Here is a 17923-nt window from a genome sequence, read left to right as displayed (position 1 = left end):
CCATTTAATATTGACCCACAAAGTTTGTTTGAAGACAACGATCAAACAAAAACAATGGCCGCCTGCAACTATGCATCAATGTCATTGATGGAAAAGAAGAGGAAGCAATCATTGGTTTTCAACAGAAGGGTGATTGTTGTAAAAAATATAACAAATTTTGAAATTGATAGTATAGTTCATTGTAAACATGCTGACAAATTAGTCTATTTCATTCATCAATGATGTGACAATCTGTTTGCACACATGGAGTGTCAAGTAAAGAAGCAACATGCCACATGTATGATCAATTAAGGACAACGAAGGTAGGTTAATGACAACACTGATTTGTTGCACTTTTTCTTTACATTTGAGGATTAAATTTAATTTTTTCATCTCTTAGGAACAAATCTATCTGCAATTCACATTTACGATCATTTATCCAAAATATTATTTAATAAGTAAGGATAAGATTGTGTATAATAACTCTCTCCCATATCTTTGCATAACGATAATCCTTCTAGCACCGTAATATGTTGGTTTTTTTATCATTTCAAATTTAATATAATATTATTTATTATGTTATTACTCATCACTTATGTAATATATGAGAAATAATCAAGTTACTCAAAGAGTAACTCTTTTAAAATTATCATTCATTTTTTTAAAATCTAATTATTATAATGAATAATTAATCTTAATCATTAGATTTTTAAGAAAAAAATTAATGAAGATTAAGAATACTCTTTTAAAGTTACTCTTGGAATAAACATAATATTTTGTTAGTATTTTTATAAGTGTCATGAATTTGTGCTATTATAAAATAATATTGTCCTTAATATTATTTTTAGTTATAAATCAAGTGATTGACAGTGTTAACTTCATAACGAGACCTGACATTATTCTGCTTTTTATTTATATTAAAGAGATAGATAACGTGTATAAAAATACAATTTTATACACATTCATTAACGTTTAGTACAAAGTTCTACTATAAACTCGTGAAGTAAAAATACAAATTTTTGCTTCCACCCCAAACCGCCTGCACATGTACTGAAATATAACCAGATACGACACGCTCAATAAATTTTAAGAAAAAAATTGTCCCATAAAGCCGTACATTTGTCAATTTCTAAAACAAAATACTGAGAATTCTTTGCAAAATTCTCCTCATAACCGCTGAACCATTCATCAAGTAACATTTAATGTGTGACTGCAGAAAAATTTCCAATGCAAAAACAGTCATAAGTGACAGTTAGCTTCCAGAGACAAAATCTAAACCAAACCTTATCCCTCCCTCTCTAGCCTCTATCAAGGATACCAAAACTTTTTATCCTTCAGGAGAATCTATGATTGTTTTAAATACTTAAAAAAAAAAGGTACAATAGTAAAAGCATATTATCCAACAAGACAAGCTCAGCAGTTCCGTCCAGCCCCAGACAAAGCAAATCTTAACTGAATCAGCTTCTTTGTCTTCCTAAGAAATTTTTCCAGTTACCTTTGGGCACTTCTCAAAACAATTCGGTATGTGCAAGACAGTGAGGCCGGGGATCACATGGTGTTGGATCACCAAAGAATGATGAGAAACATAAATACTTTAGAATATTGTAGAATTAGAGTAGAGTTGGATCAATCTATCCTGAGTTTCTGGGAAAAACTTCCTGGCAAATAGATAACATGATCGTTTCGAGCCGTTCAACATGCAAGGTGTAATCACCACTGTTCTCTGCAAGGCGATGAAAAGAAAACCAAATAATAATGCATTCCTTCTCGAGAAGCAGAAGCAATATCACACTCTAGAGGAATGAGATGTATACCTTTGCATCACTTGTAAAATGTGGACTTTCGTCAATATACTGCAGCGAATGAAATCATGTCATTAAGCAGAATTGAAGATAAATGTGGTTTTAGAACCATGAAGCAACTAGAAACATGGAAGTAACTAGGTGTGCAAATAAAAAATAGAAAGAAGAAAAAATAGACAAGGGTCGTGAGGGAAATAGAAAGCAAGTATATTAAGATCAATGAAATTACAAGTAACAAGTTCCTCTCCAATACATTCAAATCCTCACTGTTGAGGAGATTCTCCTATAACCAAAACTATCAGCCCATTCACTCAGCTTCCATCACGAGTCTCCTAGAAAATTATGCTGAGTCAATCATATAATTAAATACAACCTCCTTTTTAACACAAGTGAAATTCTGGAAAAAAGAATTCACTTAGAGTGTGTTTGGATGGAGGAATTTAAAATTTTAAAAATTTTTAAATTCTAAGAATTTCAAATACTTCAATTGAAATTCTTTTATTTTCAAAATTTTGTGTTTGGATAAAAAAAGTTAAAATTACGAGGTGAAAACAGATGAATAAAAAAAAATATAATTAGTGTGCTAGTTATATGTGTTCTTCTACGTTCTCAGGTTCGATCGATGTTTCACAACCTGAGACGGTGTTTCTTGAAGAAGACGATAAGAGAATTTCAATTTCTCATCTTTTAGAAGGAAATTGAAATTCCAGATTTTTAGTTGTTTAAAATTCTGTTTTAAAATTCTAAAATTTTAAATTCTTCACAAAAAACATCCAAACAATGAATTCTAGATTCTGAAATTCAAATTCTCTCATAAATTACTTTTCTCAGTTAAAATTCTTTATCCAAACATACTCTTAAGTAAATTTTCTATTTCATTTTCCTTATTCTCTATTCTCCATTATTCTTCAAAGTTATTAAAGTTGCATTTTTTGGACACTCCAACAGTGTAAACACCCAAATGACACCTCTCATTAGCGATGACCAAACGGCAGTACTCATGGAAATTCAAATGTAAAACCCACTACGGGATTAATATAAATATATGTTTGAAAATTGTTTATTTTTAATATAATTACTTCTTTAAAAGTTTATACCCGCTAACGGACACCTGTACAATACGGGCAGGTGATGGGGACTACTACCTACACCCGCTTCATTGCCACCTCTACCTCTCATTTCTCTCTAACAATGTTGTTAATGGCGGATGGCGGTTCATGACGGAAAGCCAAAAACCCGTCATAAAAATATGGCGGATGGCGTAGCAGAAAATGACGGACGTCATGGCGAACAAAATATATATATATATTAACAAAATAATAGATAAAAAATAAATATAAATAAAATTAAAAAAACAATGGATTGCATTCAAATAAACTAAAAAAGTTTCATGAGTTCACACGATAACCAAGTACCAACACCAAATAAATTCATTTAAGAGTTCAAAATAACAAAAGGATAAAAGCATAATGCAAAGTGCAAAGTAAAGGTTGAGGCTCTAATCATTTGAAATAAAAATAAAATAAAAAAGCAGAACCAAAAATAAAAAATGGATGTCAAACAGAAAAAAAGAAAAAAAAAACAACCAAATATAAAAAACGGGTGTCAAACAGAAAAAAAAAACAGAACAAAAAAAACCAGAACCACGTTGCATACTTTTGCTGTTGCCGCCACAGCCGCAGCCACCGTCCCTGTCCGTTGATCGTGTGAATGGTGCGGGGTGCTCACATGCGTGGTGCGCTGGTGCGGGGTGCTCACATGCGTGGTGCGCTGGTGCGGGGTGCCACGTCGCTGGTGCGTCGTGCTGCTGCTGTCATCGCGCTGGAGATTGGAGTACGCCGTCGCTGTCGTCAAACGTGCCGTCGTTGCACTGGAGCTCTGCTACCGCTGGTTGTGCTGGAGTAAGCCTGTTGCTGTTCTTGCTTGCGCTCCTTGTCTCCTTTTGCATGCGAAATTCGGATAGGGTTGGGTCGGGTCAGTCCAACACGATGTGTTGCGAAAATTTCAAAAAAAAAAAGCGCTATTCAGCCATAACAGCCATTCCGCAACGACCGCTATGGCTATGGCGGCCGCCATACGAAACCCGCAACGCCACCGCTATTTGGTGGCGTGTTTTTGAAAACCCGCGACGCCATACTGCCATGGCGCTGCTATAACCGCTTCTTAACAACACTGCTCTCTAATTCTCTCCTTGTCAAATCATATCACTCATCACATTTATCACTACCCTCTCTTCAATTTCTTTGTCTCACCGGTGCAAATACCCCCCTAAGGGTGTCCAAACATTTTCCAAGTTATTAGGATTTGTGGGGAACTTTTAACACAAATTAGTATGGTTAAAAGTAAAATAACAAAAATGCGAAAGAGGCAAAATAACTGATTAAGAAGATAAATTCTTCTAGGTGGTAAGCAATGGCTGGTATGGGTGGCATGGTATGCAATAATAAACTTGAACTTTCGGAGCAGATCACAAAATGGCTTCAAGTATAATTCATTAAGACGAAACTTAGGTACAATTCCTTAAGTACTTTCAGTGTTATTCTTCAATCATAAACTAAGTTTTTGCCTCAATAACCCGTTCCAACCATTATTACGCATAATTGAAATCCTAGACAGCAATACCCAAAACACATAAAAAGACTGCACATAAGTTTAGTCCAGTTCATTAACACCATGCCACTCATGGGAAACATGAAAAAAAATTGTTTTATGATTCAACATGAGCAAAAAAAATAACACACATCTGAAGGGAATGAGTAAAATTTGTCACATACTGCTATGTTTTTCATGACTTGATAAGTAATATCCCGAGCTCTGAATGATCTTGGATGCCATTTTCCTTCAGACCAATCAACATATGTTACCGACCAATTTGCGATTCCACCAGGATCAAGCATCTAAATACACACAAAACGAGTTAGCTGTGAGATAGATAAATGCCTATCATTGCAATTTAAAAGAGAACAGATTGGTGGACTGACAGTAAAGAAGGTTGGCAGGTAATGCTCATCAGCATAGCAGTTGCGGTTTCCCTCCATATTTGGCTGGAAGTTAGAAGCATGAACAGTATTTTGTTAGTGAAGCTATCTGTATATATCCTTCCAACAATTTCCAAAAATAGCATCAACTGGAAACAGTATACATACTAACTCTGGAAAGAATGAAAGTAAAATAATTGTTGAAGTAATGCTACAGTGACTTTGCTCAGCATAAACAAAATAAAATTAACTGTCCGACTGTCACTCAAATTATCGAGAGAAGCACATTTACTTTTAGAAAATCATAAAAACTCATGCATGCAGCAAGCAAGCACACTACTTATATCTGAATAAAAAATTATCACTGACATCATACTTTTAACATATGCATTTCTTAATAGCAAATGAAGAAATATATTTACACATGAGGAATAACAATAAAAAGCAGAAGAATGAAGAACCAATACATTTTATTGCTAGATATTAGATATTAACAAGCTACTGATAACTATGTCCAGGAAATCTTTATGAAATTTAATCTTTATAATCTTCCAGCAAACTTAATCATTTTTTTTTTTGCTCAGCAAACTTAATCATGCATAAGCTAATTACAATTTAGAAACTTACTATATCCTGCAGTAAAATTCTAATCAAGGGGATTTCTTTCAGAGTTAAGAAAATTTATTTCTAAAAGACAGTGGACAAAATATTTGAATATAACTGGGCTATTGTAGTTAAGAAATCATATATACATTTACCTACAGTAGCATTCTTAACAAAGATGATAGGATCATAGGAATAATACCAATCAAACAATCCATCCAGTTAGCAAACAAATAAACAAGTGGTTCCTAACAACATAGTACCCTGCAATGGTGCTTGAATTTTGTAAAATAGAGACTATCTGCCATAACTATTATAGCATGCTGCCGTTTCATTGAGAACCACTGCATGAGAAACCACAAGATCCAAATCAGCTGCATGGCAGAAAAGTTTTCAATGGTTTCCTACAATTCTTTATTTGTAATATAAAACCCATTTTTCTTGCAAATTTTGATTTAATGAATGGTTATGCATTTTAGAGGAGACATGAATAACCAAAAGAAAGTACACTCTGAAATCAAAAACTTCTGCCAGGTATAAGTTTCAAAAACTAAAAATGAAATTTGACTACTTAAAATGACTGGAAGACAGTTATATTGTCTAACAACAACTCTTAGGCATTAAATTATAAATACGTAATATATCACATAGAATTTATGAAACGGTGAAAGAAACAAGCTATTGTCTTTTCCTGTTTTCATAGTGCATGTCATGAAGGATTGCCTGATAAAGGAAAGGACAGCAAAATGGGACATAAATGAATTCCTCAGTGGCATCTCTCATATTATAAAGAAGAAAAAATACTTTATAACTGAAACCATTGATGTTTCCATTGTTTCTACAATCTGTAGATGTAAATACAAAATCAGGGTATATAGAAAACACAGATGGGAGAAACAAGATATAAAAGTACGCAACAAGGCTTCTTCCAAACCAGATTAGTCATGCAAAGCTAAGCGAAAGGGATAGCAGAAGAGAAGAGTTGACCTCAATGAAACACTGCAATTGAATAGATGCTCAAATTTTCTAGTACAGGTAGATATCAACATCCGTAGAAATTATACCTGTGAACCCTTTCGGAAATCCTTCTTTTCTACTTCAGGCAACATATGTTCTATATATCTGCCATTTCCATGAGGACCAGGATCCACATAGCTTTATCCAAAATGGGAGGAGGGGGGGAATAGAGAAATATTAGTCCATATTACCATCCAAAAATACAGCAGTGTAGAATCTTTAATGAAAGGAAAAAGTTAAAGAGATTCATAAACTAATTTGTAGAAAGTTCTTTTATATTTTCTTACCTGTCAATAAAGCTGACATTTGTTAATAATAAGTAGTTGTACACAAATTCAAAGCGGCGCACAGGTATACAACTGAAGCAAAAATGAATGTGCAGTTGATTAGTTTAAATCCCACAAATCAAAACAGTGAAAAAGAACTAGATAACAAAAAAGTACCTTTCAGACAATAAGACAAAATGTTGGTTATCAGGGTCTAAAAGTGCATGTGCCAAAAGTCTCCTTTCTGCCTCAACCATAGAAATTTTTCCCCAGCCTACCTGAAAGAAATTGAAAACCAGTTGGCAAAAAGAAACAGATGGAAAGACCTTATGAAAATTGGATGCATGTTAAGAGCCAGGTAATCATAAGAATAGAAGAAAGTTTTTCCGTTTATTTTCTCTGGTGTTCAGTGTCCTTAAAGTTCTGGCTCCAATTAGAAAGAGATTCTATCATACTATCATCTTAAGAGGGAGATTCATGTACTGTTTATTAGGAGAACCACTATATTCTTTTGTGTATATATAAAAAATACATGTCCCACGTGAACTCTCCCTGTTTAGTTGAGAGACAAAGGGGCAGCTTTGGTACAGCTAACGGAAAAACAGAGTAAATATGATCTTATGAAAACAGAGAGCAACAAAATAATGAGACTATGAGAGATTTGTGTGATAATGTCCTCAAATTTCGATAAATTGTTAATTTTTTTAATTAAAAGTATAAATCAAATTGTATATATTCCCTACGCTTTTTATCATCCTTAACTTATGTAGGAACTTGAAACTGTCATATAAAGTGCTTGTAAATCATATATTCAATGCTATACACCATACCGGTTCACTGTGAATCTCTCGGCCAACAAAGAAGGAGCTGACATGTGTTGGTTTTTCCTTTGACGAATGTACATAAACAGAGAATTTTCCCTCATGACCCTGCATTTGGTAACGAGTGCAATTCAAATATAAAGGAAGCAGCATATCTCCATCACACTCAAAAGGAATTGCACTTGGTATTTATATCCAGATTACAGAATGGCAAGCATTGAAATTGATATTTTACTAAATAGATCCTGGTATTCTTGCGGTCTGGCCTTATGGGAACAGGTATAGAACAATGCTCAAATTTCCATTACAAAAAGAGAGGGAAAAAATAGCCAAAGTACATATAAAATAAAATAGAAACTCACAGATGCTAGAAGCTACTACTCCGCCCCTAAGGCCTAAGCCTCCCAGAGTTTCCATCATAGATTCAATACTATTAGGTTTGATAATTGTGTGTCAACAAAACATTGTATTTATATTCACGAGTGGGGTACAGTAATATTATACAATCAAATCTTAATATGGACATGTGCTAAAACTAATTTTATTATGTGCAACATGTGTTAGATGTGTTACATCTAACACTGCCTCTCTGGATCATACAAATCATATGCACCAAGCTTGTTATAATTATAAATATATTCACTTTGGGGAATTTGATGTTGTCAGTAAGCTAATCTATGGAACTGACAAAATCAATCATAGTTTTTCTGCAAGGACCTTTCCTCGAATGAAGTGACAATCAATCTCTATGTCAGGAAGGGTGGGGGGAATCAGAAAGGCTGAACCTCAAGTGGGTATGGAGGGATAGTGATAGGTGCAAGAGCAATTGGTGGTGACAAAGATGAGCCCTAAAAGAAGGATTCAATTGGTAGACAATTAGCAGAAGAAAGGAAAGGGCAGGTCTTAAAGAAAGTGACATCAATTGAGACAAAATAATGCTAGAGATCAGAAGAATAAGGCCCAATAACCTTTTTGCAATGGGAATAACCAAGGAATAAGCATTTGGGTGGTTTTGCAACTAACCTGTCTTTGGCAAACGTGATATCATGAACTAAACATGTGCAACCAGAGACCCGGAGTGGAAGAGAAAACAATTGTTGCTTAGGAAAGAACAGAATGAGAAACTTGGTTGTTCAGCACAATAGAGGGCATGCAGTACAATATACCTAAAATAGTTATCTCATCAGGCTGCACTTTTTCCTTCATTTCTTCCAGCATTGATATGGCTTGGAAGCCATGCCCATGTGTCGCATAAGCAACAATCGCTGCTGACCGTGCATGTGTGTCTCTCGTAAGCATGTCCCTGAACACAGAAACTGCATCATCCAAACTCCCACATTTAGCATGTGCAGTATTTTCCTTAACATACTGATAAACCCATTCTTCCTGACATGCTCATGAATCCACATCCCTAAGTTCAATGACCCAAGCAAAGCACACAGCAAAAGTGCAACAAGCAGGGTGACATTGGTTGGCTTGAGGCCGCTCTCCTGCAATTGTCTGAACAAAGCAAAGGCCTCATTGGGCCGGCTATTCTGAAAATAGATCGGGATGATTGCATTATACACAACAACACAAGATCATCAATCTTGTCAAAGACCCTTCTAGCAGTAGCCATGTCATTGCAAGCAGTGTACATGTTTATGAGCATTAAAAACACATACATACATGTTATCACTAACCCCAAGTTTAACAGCAAGGCAATAATGTAGTTATTTACCTTCCTGAAGTGCCTTTAGTTTAACATCCTATTTTTTCGTAAAATAGATTAAAAAATATTTTATTTAAAAATAAATAGAGTTTTAAGAAAATAATGAAATTTTTACATTAAATAAATAAGGAGAAATGATTTTATTAATTAAAATAATGGTTTTAAGGTAAATAAAATAAATATATGTTCTTAAAAAATAAAAAGGATGTTTAATTTATTCATTTGATAGGAAGTAAAATAGAATTCATTTTTATAAAATAATAAAATAAAGAAAAATAGAATAAATAATAGGTTAGAGTACCCTAGTTATAAATAGAGACATATTAGGTCATTTTTTACATTTACGATACGTCTCTACACTGTTTCTTTCTCTCAAATCCGTCTTCCCTTCACCCTCAGCCAAAACCCTCTTTTTTTCTCGCATACACTCAAACCTGCCCCAGTAAAACTACGATCCCGGACTCGTTAACTGTTGATCGTCGTGAAATTTGAACACTAGGTTCGAAACTCATTTTCACACATCCCCACCGTTGGGATTTGCAAAATAATGTTTGTGGTGAGAGAAATGTCTCTTGCACGTAGCTTTTTTTTTCGCATACACTCAAACCTGTTTCAATAAAACTACGATCCTAGACTCGTTAACCATTGGATCATCGTGATATTTGAACATCAGGTTCGGAACTCATTTTCGCACATCCCCACCATTGGTATTTGCAAAATAATGTCTGTGGAGAGAGAAATGTCCCTCATATGTAGTTTTTTTTTCCTGCATACACCCACACATGTCTCAGTAAAACTACAATTTTGAACTCGTTAACCGTTGGACCGTCGTGAAATTTGAACACCGGGTTCGGAACTCATTTTTGCACATCTCCACCATTGGGATTTGCGAAATGATGTCTGTGGTAAGAGAAATGTCCCATGCACGGAGAAGTGAAATGGAGATTTCAATCCTTCTTCTCTCTAATGCTTGGAAACCCTAATAGAACAACCAAAGGAAAAGCTTGAGGAATCTTAGGGAATCGCTAGAGACGCCGCTATCACTGCCGGAATACACACGTGAGCCCATTTAGAGTTAAAAGATAAGTTTATCGCAATTAGAATAAACATGTGTAGAGATCCTTAGAGGATCAAATTGAGATTTATTTTGGGATATTTATTGTATTGTGATTCTTCCTTTATGATTATAATTACAAGATTGTTGTATTTGACGGACCAATTAATGCCCTGATGCGAATTGGTTGATAAAGTTGAGTGTTCTTTGTGTTTTCATGTTTTTGACCTATGATTTTGATTCTTTTGATTTTGATATGATTATGTGAAATTGTTTGAAGGGTTTAATCATATGAACATAACATATTAATATTATTATTGTGTGACATGTATATAATGCATGAGGTGTGATAACGTGTTGTCTTGGGATTATGAAAATGTGATGAACTATGTGTAAGTGACAAGTTAAGTATGTATTAAATTGTGAGATCATACATGTGTATTGAGATGTGTGCATTGAGTTGTGAGTTATAAACCGTACAATCACATGACTATAAGACCATTTAAGGGCGACGAGTATTGTGATGAGATCCACTGTGGGAACCTAACAAGTTTCATCACTTTGAGGTGCGACGAGTTAAAATTATTTTGAGAACAATTGAGGAGTCATGTATTTTATACAGTTCATAGATAGAGTCTACGTACTAAAATATTTTTTGGGTTAAACCTGAATTGAGAGAGAGAGGCCCTGACGGACTCTTCCGAGTATAGGCCTTGGGGGTAAATACACTTGGTTTGAATGTTCCTTAAAGCCTATGATGATCCCATATGGTTGGAGCGTTCTCGCAAAACAGAGTGACCCTGACTGGTCTCCCTATGATTTTACCTAGTGAGAATGACTTTACTTACCAGTGTGTGATCTGTCTTATCATGTACTCTTGGACGTCCAACGAGATTTTTCACTGACATGGTACCACATTACATACAAGATTGAGTCTTAATATATTTGTTGCATAACGCTTGTGTATTAATTGATATTGATTGGTTAAGTGATATTGTGTTTTGATCCTTGAGTACGTGAATGATGTGAAAATGTGTGAGACATGTAGTGGTGAGATGTGATGTTACGCGATAAGTGGTGGAATGACTTATATGATATGTATATCTATGTTGTCTTGTTTCTCTCTTAGTTAAGAAAGCAATAACTCACTCTCTGTATGTTATTTGTGTTCGTGGGAACAGATGGTTAGATGGATGACTATGAAAAATTTCATGCTAGAGGATGCTGGAACACAATGTTCTGATAGGATGTAATATTGGGACATCGGGTTTTGTATTAATTGCATGAAGTTCTGGACATTTAGTTTTTATCATTTTGTTTCATATGATGAATCTTTAGTTCATTCTTTGGAGTTTTGGACAACCTTGTTTTGAGTCGGAGATGTTTTTAATAAGTTTTATTTGGTAACAGTAAAGTGAATGTGATCCTTTTACCTACATGAATTTGTTTAAGTGATTTGAATAAAATTGATTTAATTAAATTCCAAATTTTTATATGTTTTTCTTAATTATATATATGTCCGGATAGAGAGTGTCACATTGAGCCTTGCATAGGCCTTAAGAAGAGAAGGAGGCCAGAGTACAAGACTTGAGAAAATAGAAGGATTGCTCTCTGAGAGGTACATCAAAGCAGGCATACCTAATTTGTGGTTGGACTTGGAGGAGATTACTCAATAACTTCCTATATTTGTTTTGCTGTTAATACCTAGCTTCTAGCCTAGCTCTATAAGAGTGTAAACTTAAAACGCCAAGCTTACTAAATGAAATAGTCCATACATACCCAACATAGCTATAATTTTAAGCTATTCTATAAACCAACCAAATACAAGATTTTCTTACTCCACAGTTATGACAAACAACTAGTGCAAAATTCAAAGATATCTAACACATGAAAACTGAAATTTTCACAAAGCATTAAGATTCATATATAAAATGAGAAGTGAAATGCAATGGTACTGAATTTTCCAATGGTTATCAAAGAAATGGCTTGATAGTTATCTCCAACAACTTTACAAGCTATTTATCAACAGAAATTGTTCATTCCCTTGATATTTTCATTGTAATCCAAATGAATTTCCACCCACGGGTCATGAATAATAGGAAATAATCCAGATTCCATCCACCATTCATCTCCACAACACAAATTGCCAGCAGATTATCTGCTCAAAATAAACCAGTCCGCAGAATAGGGATCATAAATTGTCTATGTTGTACCAAAGAAATCAGTCTTGCCCACCAATAAATCTCTTATCTGTAAAAGGTGCTCGTCTCATTTGTATTCATAGCTTCAAATAGCAATAGAAAGACAGAGCAGGGCCTATAATATATTCTTCTGTTCTGTAAATTACTTATGGTCCCATTCTCAAACTAGTGCCTATCAAAAGACTACTGCGGCTATATCTGCAGAAGCCTACTATGAAGAACCCAAAGATACAAGTAGTAGAATGCAAAAAATTTACAAACAAAATGAGAAAAATAATTGAAAAACTTTCTAAACAAAACATCCATATCATACTTAAAGAAGAAGGCACAAGTGCAAGATCAATGATCTATGGAAGAGGAATGCCATACCTGAAAGAACATGTGCCAGAGCTTCTCGAAGGGCAACGAACCCGGACTCAAAAACAAAAAAGCAACTTTAGGTTTCTTGGTGTGCATATAATAATTGTTCAGGATCTCATTAATAACAACCCGGGACTCAACCTCCGCATCAGTCAATTCGCGGGTATGAGCAGCCGGAGGCAGATCAAAAGCACCACTACCACAACCATGGGAGGAAAAGAGCGAACACGCCGAGGGGCTATGCGGCGGGTAAACATAGGCAGCAATCAGAAACACACTCACTATGGAAAGCAGAACAATAATCCAAGTAGGCCTCCTCAACTGTGGCCGGTTTCTTGATCCAACCATGATCAAAAGATTCCTTGTGAATTGCGGCCATGCACGTTCCTTCTTCATTTAAATTTGAGGCACCTCACCAGCTTCCCCATACATCCACCATCCATTAACACTCCTTCATTAATTTATTCAAACTCAACAACACTGTTTCTCACTGCCATTGCACTCACCAAAGTAGCAAAGGGTCACAACTCACAATAACAATAATAAGCACTTCAATAACAATCAACATTACTATTCACTTATTTTTTATTTTCTCATTAACAATGAATAAAAAAAAAAAAGCACAATCCAGATCTTAACCACTTCCTCTTACCCTAATTAAGACGCAAAAACATCATTAAAGCTCAATTATTACCAAAAACTAAACACAAAAAAAAAAGATCCACGAAGAGAACACAAAAACACAATAGTGTCCTGTTATGAACCCTAACACATAAATAACTTAAGTCACACACACACACACCAAAAAAAAGAATAGGAAAAAAAAACAGTTCTCTCTCTCTCTTTCTCTCTATGTGTGTGTGATGAAAAAGAGAGTGAGGATTCAGATTTCAGATCTTAAATTAAATGATTCAAATAAAAATGGAAAGAAGAAGAAAAATGTGAACGAATGAGTACCTGTGATCCAGAGAGGGATCTAAGAGGGGACACAGCGAAAACGGGAGAGAAAAAAATCGAAGGAAGCTTAAGGCAAAGAAACGAAGATGAATAATAATAGTAATAAATAAAGAGAAAAAAAAAAGAAAAGAAAAATGAAAATCGAAGGGAGAAGAAGAAGAAGAAAAACGAAGATGGATGGAAGTGGGGAAAAAACGAAATGACACACAGCGACAGGAACAGAGAGAGAGAGAGAGGAATGGGTTATGGGTCTTTCAGATTTGTGAAGCCAAGTGGAGAGCGTTGATTCCGGTGTAGTTAAAATTATTACTATTTAATTAATTTAATTAGATTGGTTTAATTATTCAATTATTTAATGTAGTAGACATAAGACATAACATAACACAACGTGGGTGTGTGAGTGTTATGTTTGTGTGTTGAGGATTGAGGTCTTTCTCCGCCCCATCGCTGTCGCGCAACTTCAACTTGTAATGTCTCTCCCTCCTTCTTCGGACACTATTCTATTCTAGGCTTGTATATTCACTGGTCTGGTTAAATTTAAAATTTAATCAAATCAAATTTAATTAGTTTGATTTAATTTACATTTAATTCTTTGTTTTTAATCGATCTAATCTAACTCATTTATGAATAATTTTTTTCTTTTTAAAATTATTATTTTATATCATAATTTATTCAAATATCTACTCCAATTAATAATATTATCAAAAGTTTTAATAAGAAATTATTAGTAAAAAATTTAGACTAAATTATTTTTTTATAAAATTAATGAATAATTTACGTTTATGACATTGGTGACTAAACAACTTATATATATTTAATATTTTCTATAATAATCTTTTATATGTTTATTTTTTATCATATTATTTATTGTACTTCATTTTTTTTTCTTAAACGTATAATTTGTTATATAAATTATTATGCAAATAATATTTTTCTATTATAAATGTTTATATTTGTACATTCAGCCTCGGCGAGGTATATTCTTCCTATTGGCTTATTGCACACTTTTACGAAAGGAACGAGGAAACGGTATTTTAACATTATGTTTGATATAGATGAAAACGAAAGAAATGATATTTTGTTTTTATACAATTTTTTTATTGTTTAGTTAGCTTAAAACATGAAGAGAGGTAGGAATTTTGGTGGGTTCAAAAAAAAAAACTTTCTACAATAGAAATGAAAGGCAAATATAATAGTTTTTATAAGAATAAAAGACACAAATACCTTTATTTATATCATAACTTATTTTTTATTTAGAGTATTTTATTTCAATTTATACACATTTTTTCTCTAGTTTTTCACTTTCTGCACAATCAAACAAAAGAAGAAAAAATATTTTTTTTTCTTTCATTTTCTCTTCTAACAATCGAAAAATCATTTCACTTTTTATTTTTATTTTCATTTTTTTGTTTTCATTATTTCACTTTCTTTTTCTTAGTCAAACACAATATTTCCATGTTATTTGTTAATTAAAACTTGCATTTTACTAAGTTTGTACATAGAAATTAAATTCTTTTACTTTAACTTTAATGTTCAGTGTTGACTTATATATATTATACAAGACTTTTAATTAAAATATCTAGTTTAATTAATTATTTTTTTCTCTACATTTTCACTTTAATGAAGAAAAAATTAAATTTTCTACATGCGTATAAGCAGCTTATACTTTTAATTCAACTAGAAACAACTTTAAGATGCTTATAAGCAGCTAGCTTCTCAAGTTTAATTTATTTCAATTTCAATTTGTTACGGATATATCTAAGAAATAGAATATTGCTAGATATTTAATATCACTTGGATTTCTATTAGATATTTCATTATATAAGACATTACATGCTTAGAGGTATGAGAGTGAATTTCAATATTACTCATCTAGTCTTCTCTAACACTTATTGACTTGATAGTTGGGATCTTTGGGTAAGTCTTTGCAAGTTTTGTTTCTCATTGAAAGTCGTCACTGTTTACCGAAACCGCCTGAACTGTCCACTACATTTGGACTTTGTGTGTTAAAAGTTAAAACTTCCTTAAGTAATGTAAAAGCTTCTTTAAAAAAGGACTAACCTAACTTAGGCCATGGATTGGAGGAGGATCAACTTAATTTTGAAATGTAATAATATATATATATATATATATATATATATATATATATATATATATATATATATGTTATTTGTATGATATTTAAAATTATTTATATTTTTCGTTGCTTCTATAATAATAAGTTTTTTTTACAATATTCTTAAATACTTTTTAAAGTTGTTTATTTCTCATACATTAACTATTTTATCAATTTTTTATAATATAAAAATTATATTTTTTTTTCATTCTTCAAACTCATTTTCTTATGACTTTTATACTCCCATCTTGTATAGAAAAGTTTATACAATATAACATTTTGACAATATTCTTAATTACTTTTTAAACCTGTAAATTTTCTTGCATGCAATTTTTTCTTAGTGAGTTTTTCTTGCAAATACTTTTTATGAATTTTGTGATTTTCTTGTAAATTTTCTCGGAAAAATTTGCAATGACTTGGACAAAAATATGATTATTTTATTTAATTAATTGGAAAATCTCTAGAATTTTTTTTCTTATTTTCATGAAAAAATTGTATAAAAACTTATTTTTGCAATTTTTCCCAAAAAATAATTAACAGATAAATTCTCTATTTTTCTTTTATTCAGCTGCTTAAAAATCATTAAAAAAACCTCAAAAGGATTATTAGTAAAATAAGGAAAATATTTGAGTATCATAAAAAATAATTAATATTTAAATCATACTATTAAATGCATAAAATCACTCGTAAGATATAATATGATCAAAATCACTGCATTTAATTTATGTTATACTTTGTGTGTGCGTTCCTGTGTGTGAAAATGTGCGTGTGTGTGGTGATACAACATTAAGTATTGACCTGGCGTACAGATAATTGTGACAACAATAATGTTTGATAGTGATAATCATGATAGTTTACTATTGTGGTTTTAAGTGATTCTTTTAATATAAGTCTTCCTTTTATTAAGATTTTAGATTCATTGATTTCATTCTCACATAAAAACAATTATATATATATATATATATATATATATATATATATATATATATATATATAATTTTTGAATTCTTAAATATTTAAAAATTGACCATTTATTTTTTATAAAGAATTTTTTTTAAAATAAATTTGCATGAAAATTGAATTGTTCCATCCAAACTACAAATTTGAAATTTTAAAAAATTGACTTAATTTATTAAAAAAACATTTAAAAATGAAACAAATTTAATTGAAACGATTCAAATTTCAAATATCTTGAAATTTCTCAACCAAACTTTCTCCGCAACTATTATTCGAACAGCCTTTTTTCTTTTAAAGTTGAACAGCTTCTTTAGACTAATGTGGAAGATATTATAAAATAAAAATGTTGACTACGGCGGGTAATTAAGGATTCTCTCGTTATGACTGGTATGAATGAATTTAAAAGAAGAAAAAATGAACAAGATTAGGATTTAGTAGACTAAATAATTTCATATCTTCAAAAAAGTATTTCATATTTGTTGGAAAATTCAGAGCAGTTTGAACTGTACTTTAATGCCACATGATGGGATCAACTAACCACCGTTGCTAGTTGCTAGTTTAATTTTGAAGATCAAGTTTCTTTGTCTAGTGGAGAAAATTGTCTTTGGTGTTAATTAGATAATCGCCATATAATTAAGAAGTAATGCACCATGCCTTCTACCACCATCCTTGTCACCTCATTCATGCCCTCCACACTAACAATGTTTTTCCACCAGAAAGCCAGCTCCAACAAAACATAGGGTTCAGGAATTAATTCAATCAATATTTGGCCAATCAAAATGAACATTTTGATGTTTCAAAATAATGTGTCAAAGGTAAAGAGAGTATGGTTGACACCATAGTTTACCGTTTATTGGTGGGGTGAATAAGAACCAACTTGTCTACTAACAGATGGGATTCACGTTCTAAAATTAGACTCGATGCATTATTTTTTTAGGATGAGTTTTGGTAATGTTTTGGGTTGTCCTCCTAATCCCGTTTAGTGCATTTTTTTTATAAAAAAAGTATAATTCTTTTGAATAATTGTGTATTGATGATAAATTTTTATTTTGTAGATAGTATTTTATATAGCATCATATTATATTTATAATGATATTAAAA

The 17923-nt window shown here is 32.5% G+C and overlaps 1 protein-coding gene across 3 annotated transcripts; it reads right to left on the bottom strand.

Moving 5' to 3' along the window:
• Positions 1 to 1059: 1059 nt before the first annotated feature.
• Positions 1060 to 14030, bottom strand: LOC114393443 (glycosyltransferase BC10-like). 3 transcript variants are annotated; one of them, XM_028354802.1, is made up of 11 exons: positions 13750 to 14026; positions 12802 to 13282; positions 7476 to 7574; positions 6823 to 6923; positions 6667 to 6738; positions 6427 to 6517; positions 5626 to 5706; positions 4763 to 4825; positions 4556 to 4678; positions 1794 to 1832; positions 1060 to 1702 (listed from the first exon to the last, which is right to left on the bottom strand). In XM_028354802.1, exons 2-11 carry the CDS (start codon positions 13186 to 13188, stop codon positions 1574 to 1576), a joined length of 1185 nt encoding a protein of 394 aa, XP_028210603.1. In that variant the 5' UTR covers positions 13189 to 13282; positions 13750 to 14026; the 3' UTR covers positions 1060 to 1573. The 3 variants fall into 3 exon arrangements, with proteins under 3 accessions (XP_028210603.1, XP_028210605.1, XP_028210604.1); XM_028354804.1 differs by lacking the exon at positions 5626 to 5706 and having other exon boundaries at positions 13750 to 14027; XM_028354803.1 differs by lacking the exons at positions 1060 to 1702; positions 1794 to 1832 and adding an exon at positions 3427 to 3720 and having other exon boundaries at positions 13750 to 14030.
• Between the last annotated feature and the right edge of the window lie 3893 nt (positions 14031 to 17923).

This window comes from Glycine soja, chromosome 17 (assembly GCF_004193775.1).
Source record: "Glycine soja cultivar W05 chromosome 17, ASM419377v2, whole genome shotgun sequence".
Lineage (NCBI taxonomy): Eukaryota > Viridiplantae > Streptophyta > Magnoliopsida > Fabales > Fabaceae > Glycine > Glycine soja.
This window is presented reverse-complemented; position numbering and strand designations above follow the sequence as displayed.

What these genes read in the sequence shown, in the direction of transcription:
- LOC114393443 (XM_028354802.1), bottom strand. Translation starts at nt 13,188, where the DNA reads ATGAAGAAGGAACGTGCATGGCCGCAATTCACAAGGAATCTTTTGATC. An exon ending in GAGAGATTCACAGTGAACCG is followed by an intron (nt 6,924 to 7,475) that starts GTATGGTGTATA and finishes AATTTCTTTCAG; the next exon opens with GTAGGCTGGGGAAAAATTTC. An exon ending in AATTCAAGCACCATTGCAGG is followed by an intron (nt 4,826 to 5,625) that starts GTACTATGTTGT and finishes TCTAACTTCCAG; the next exon opens with CCAAATATGGAGGGAAACCG.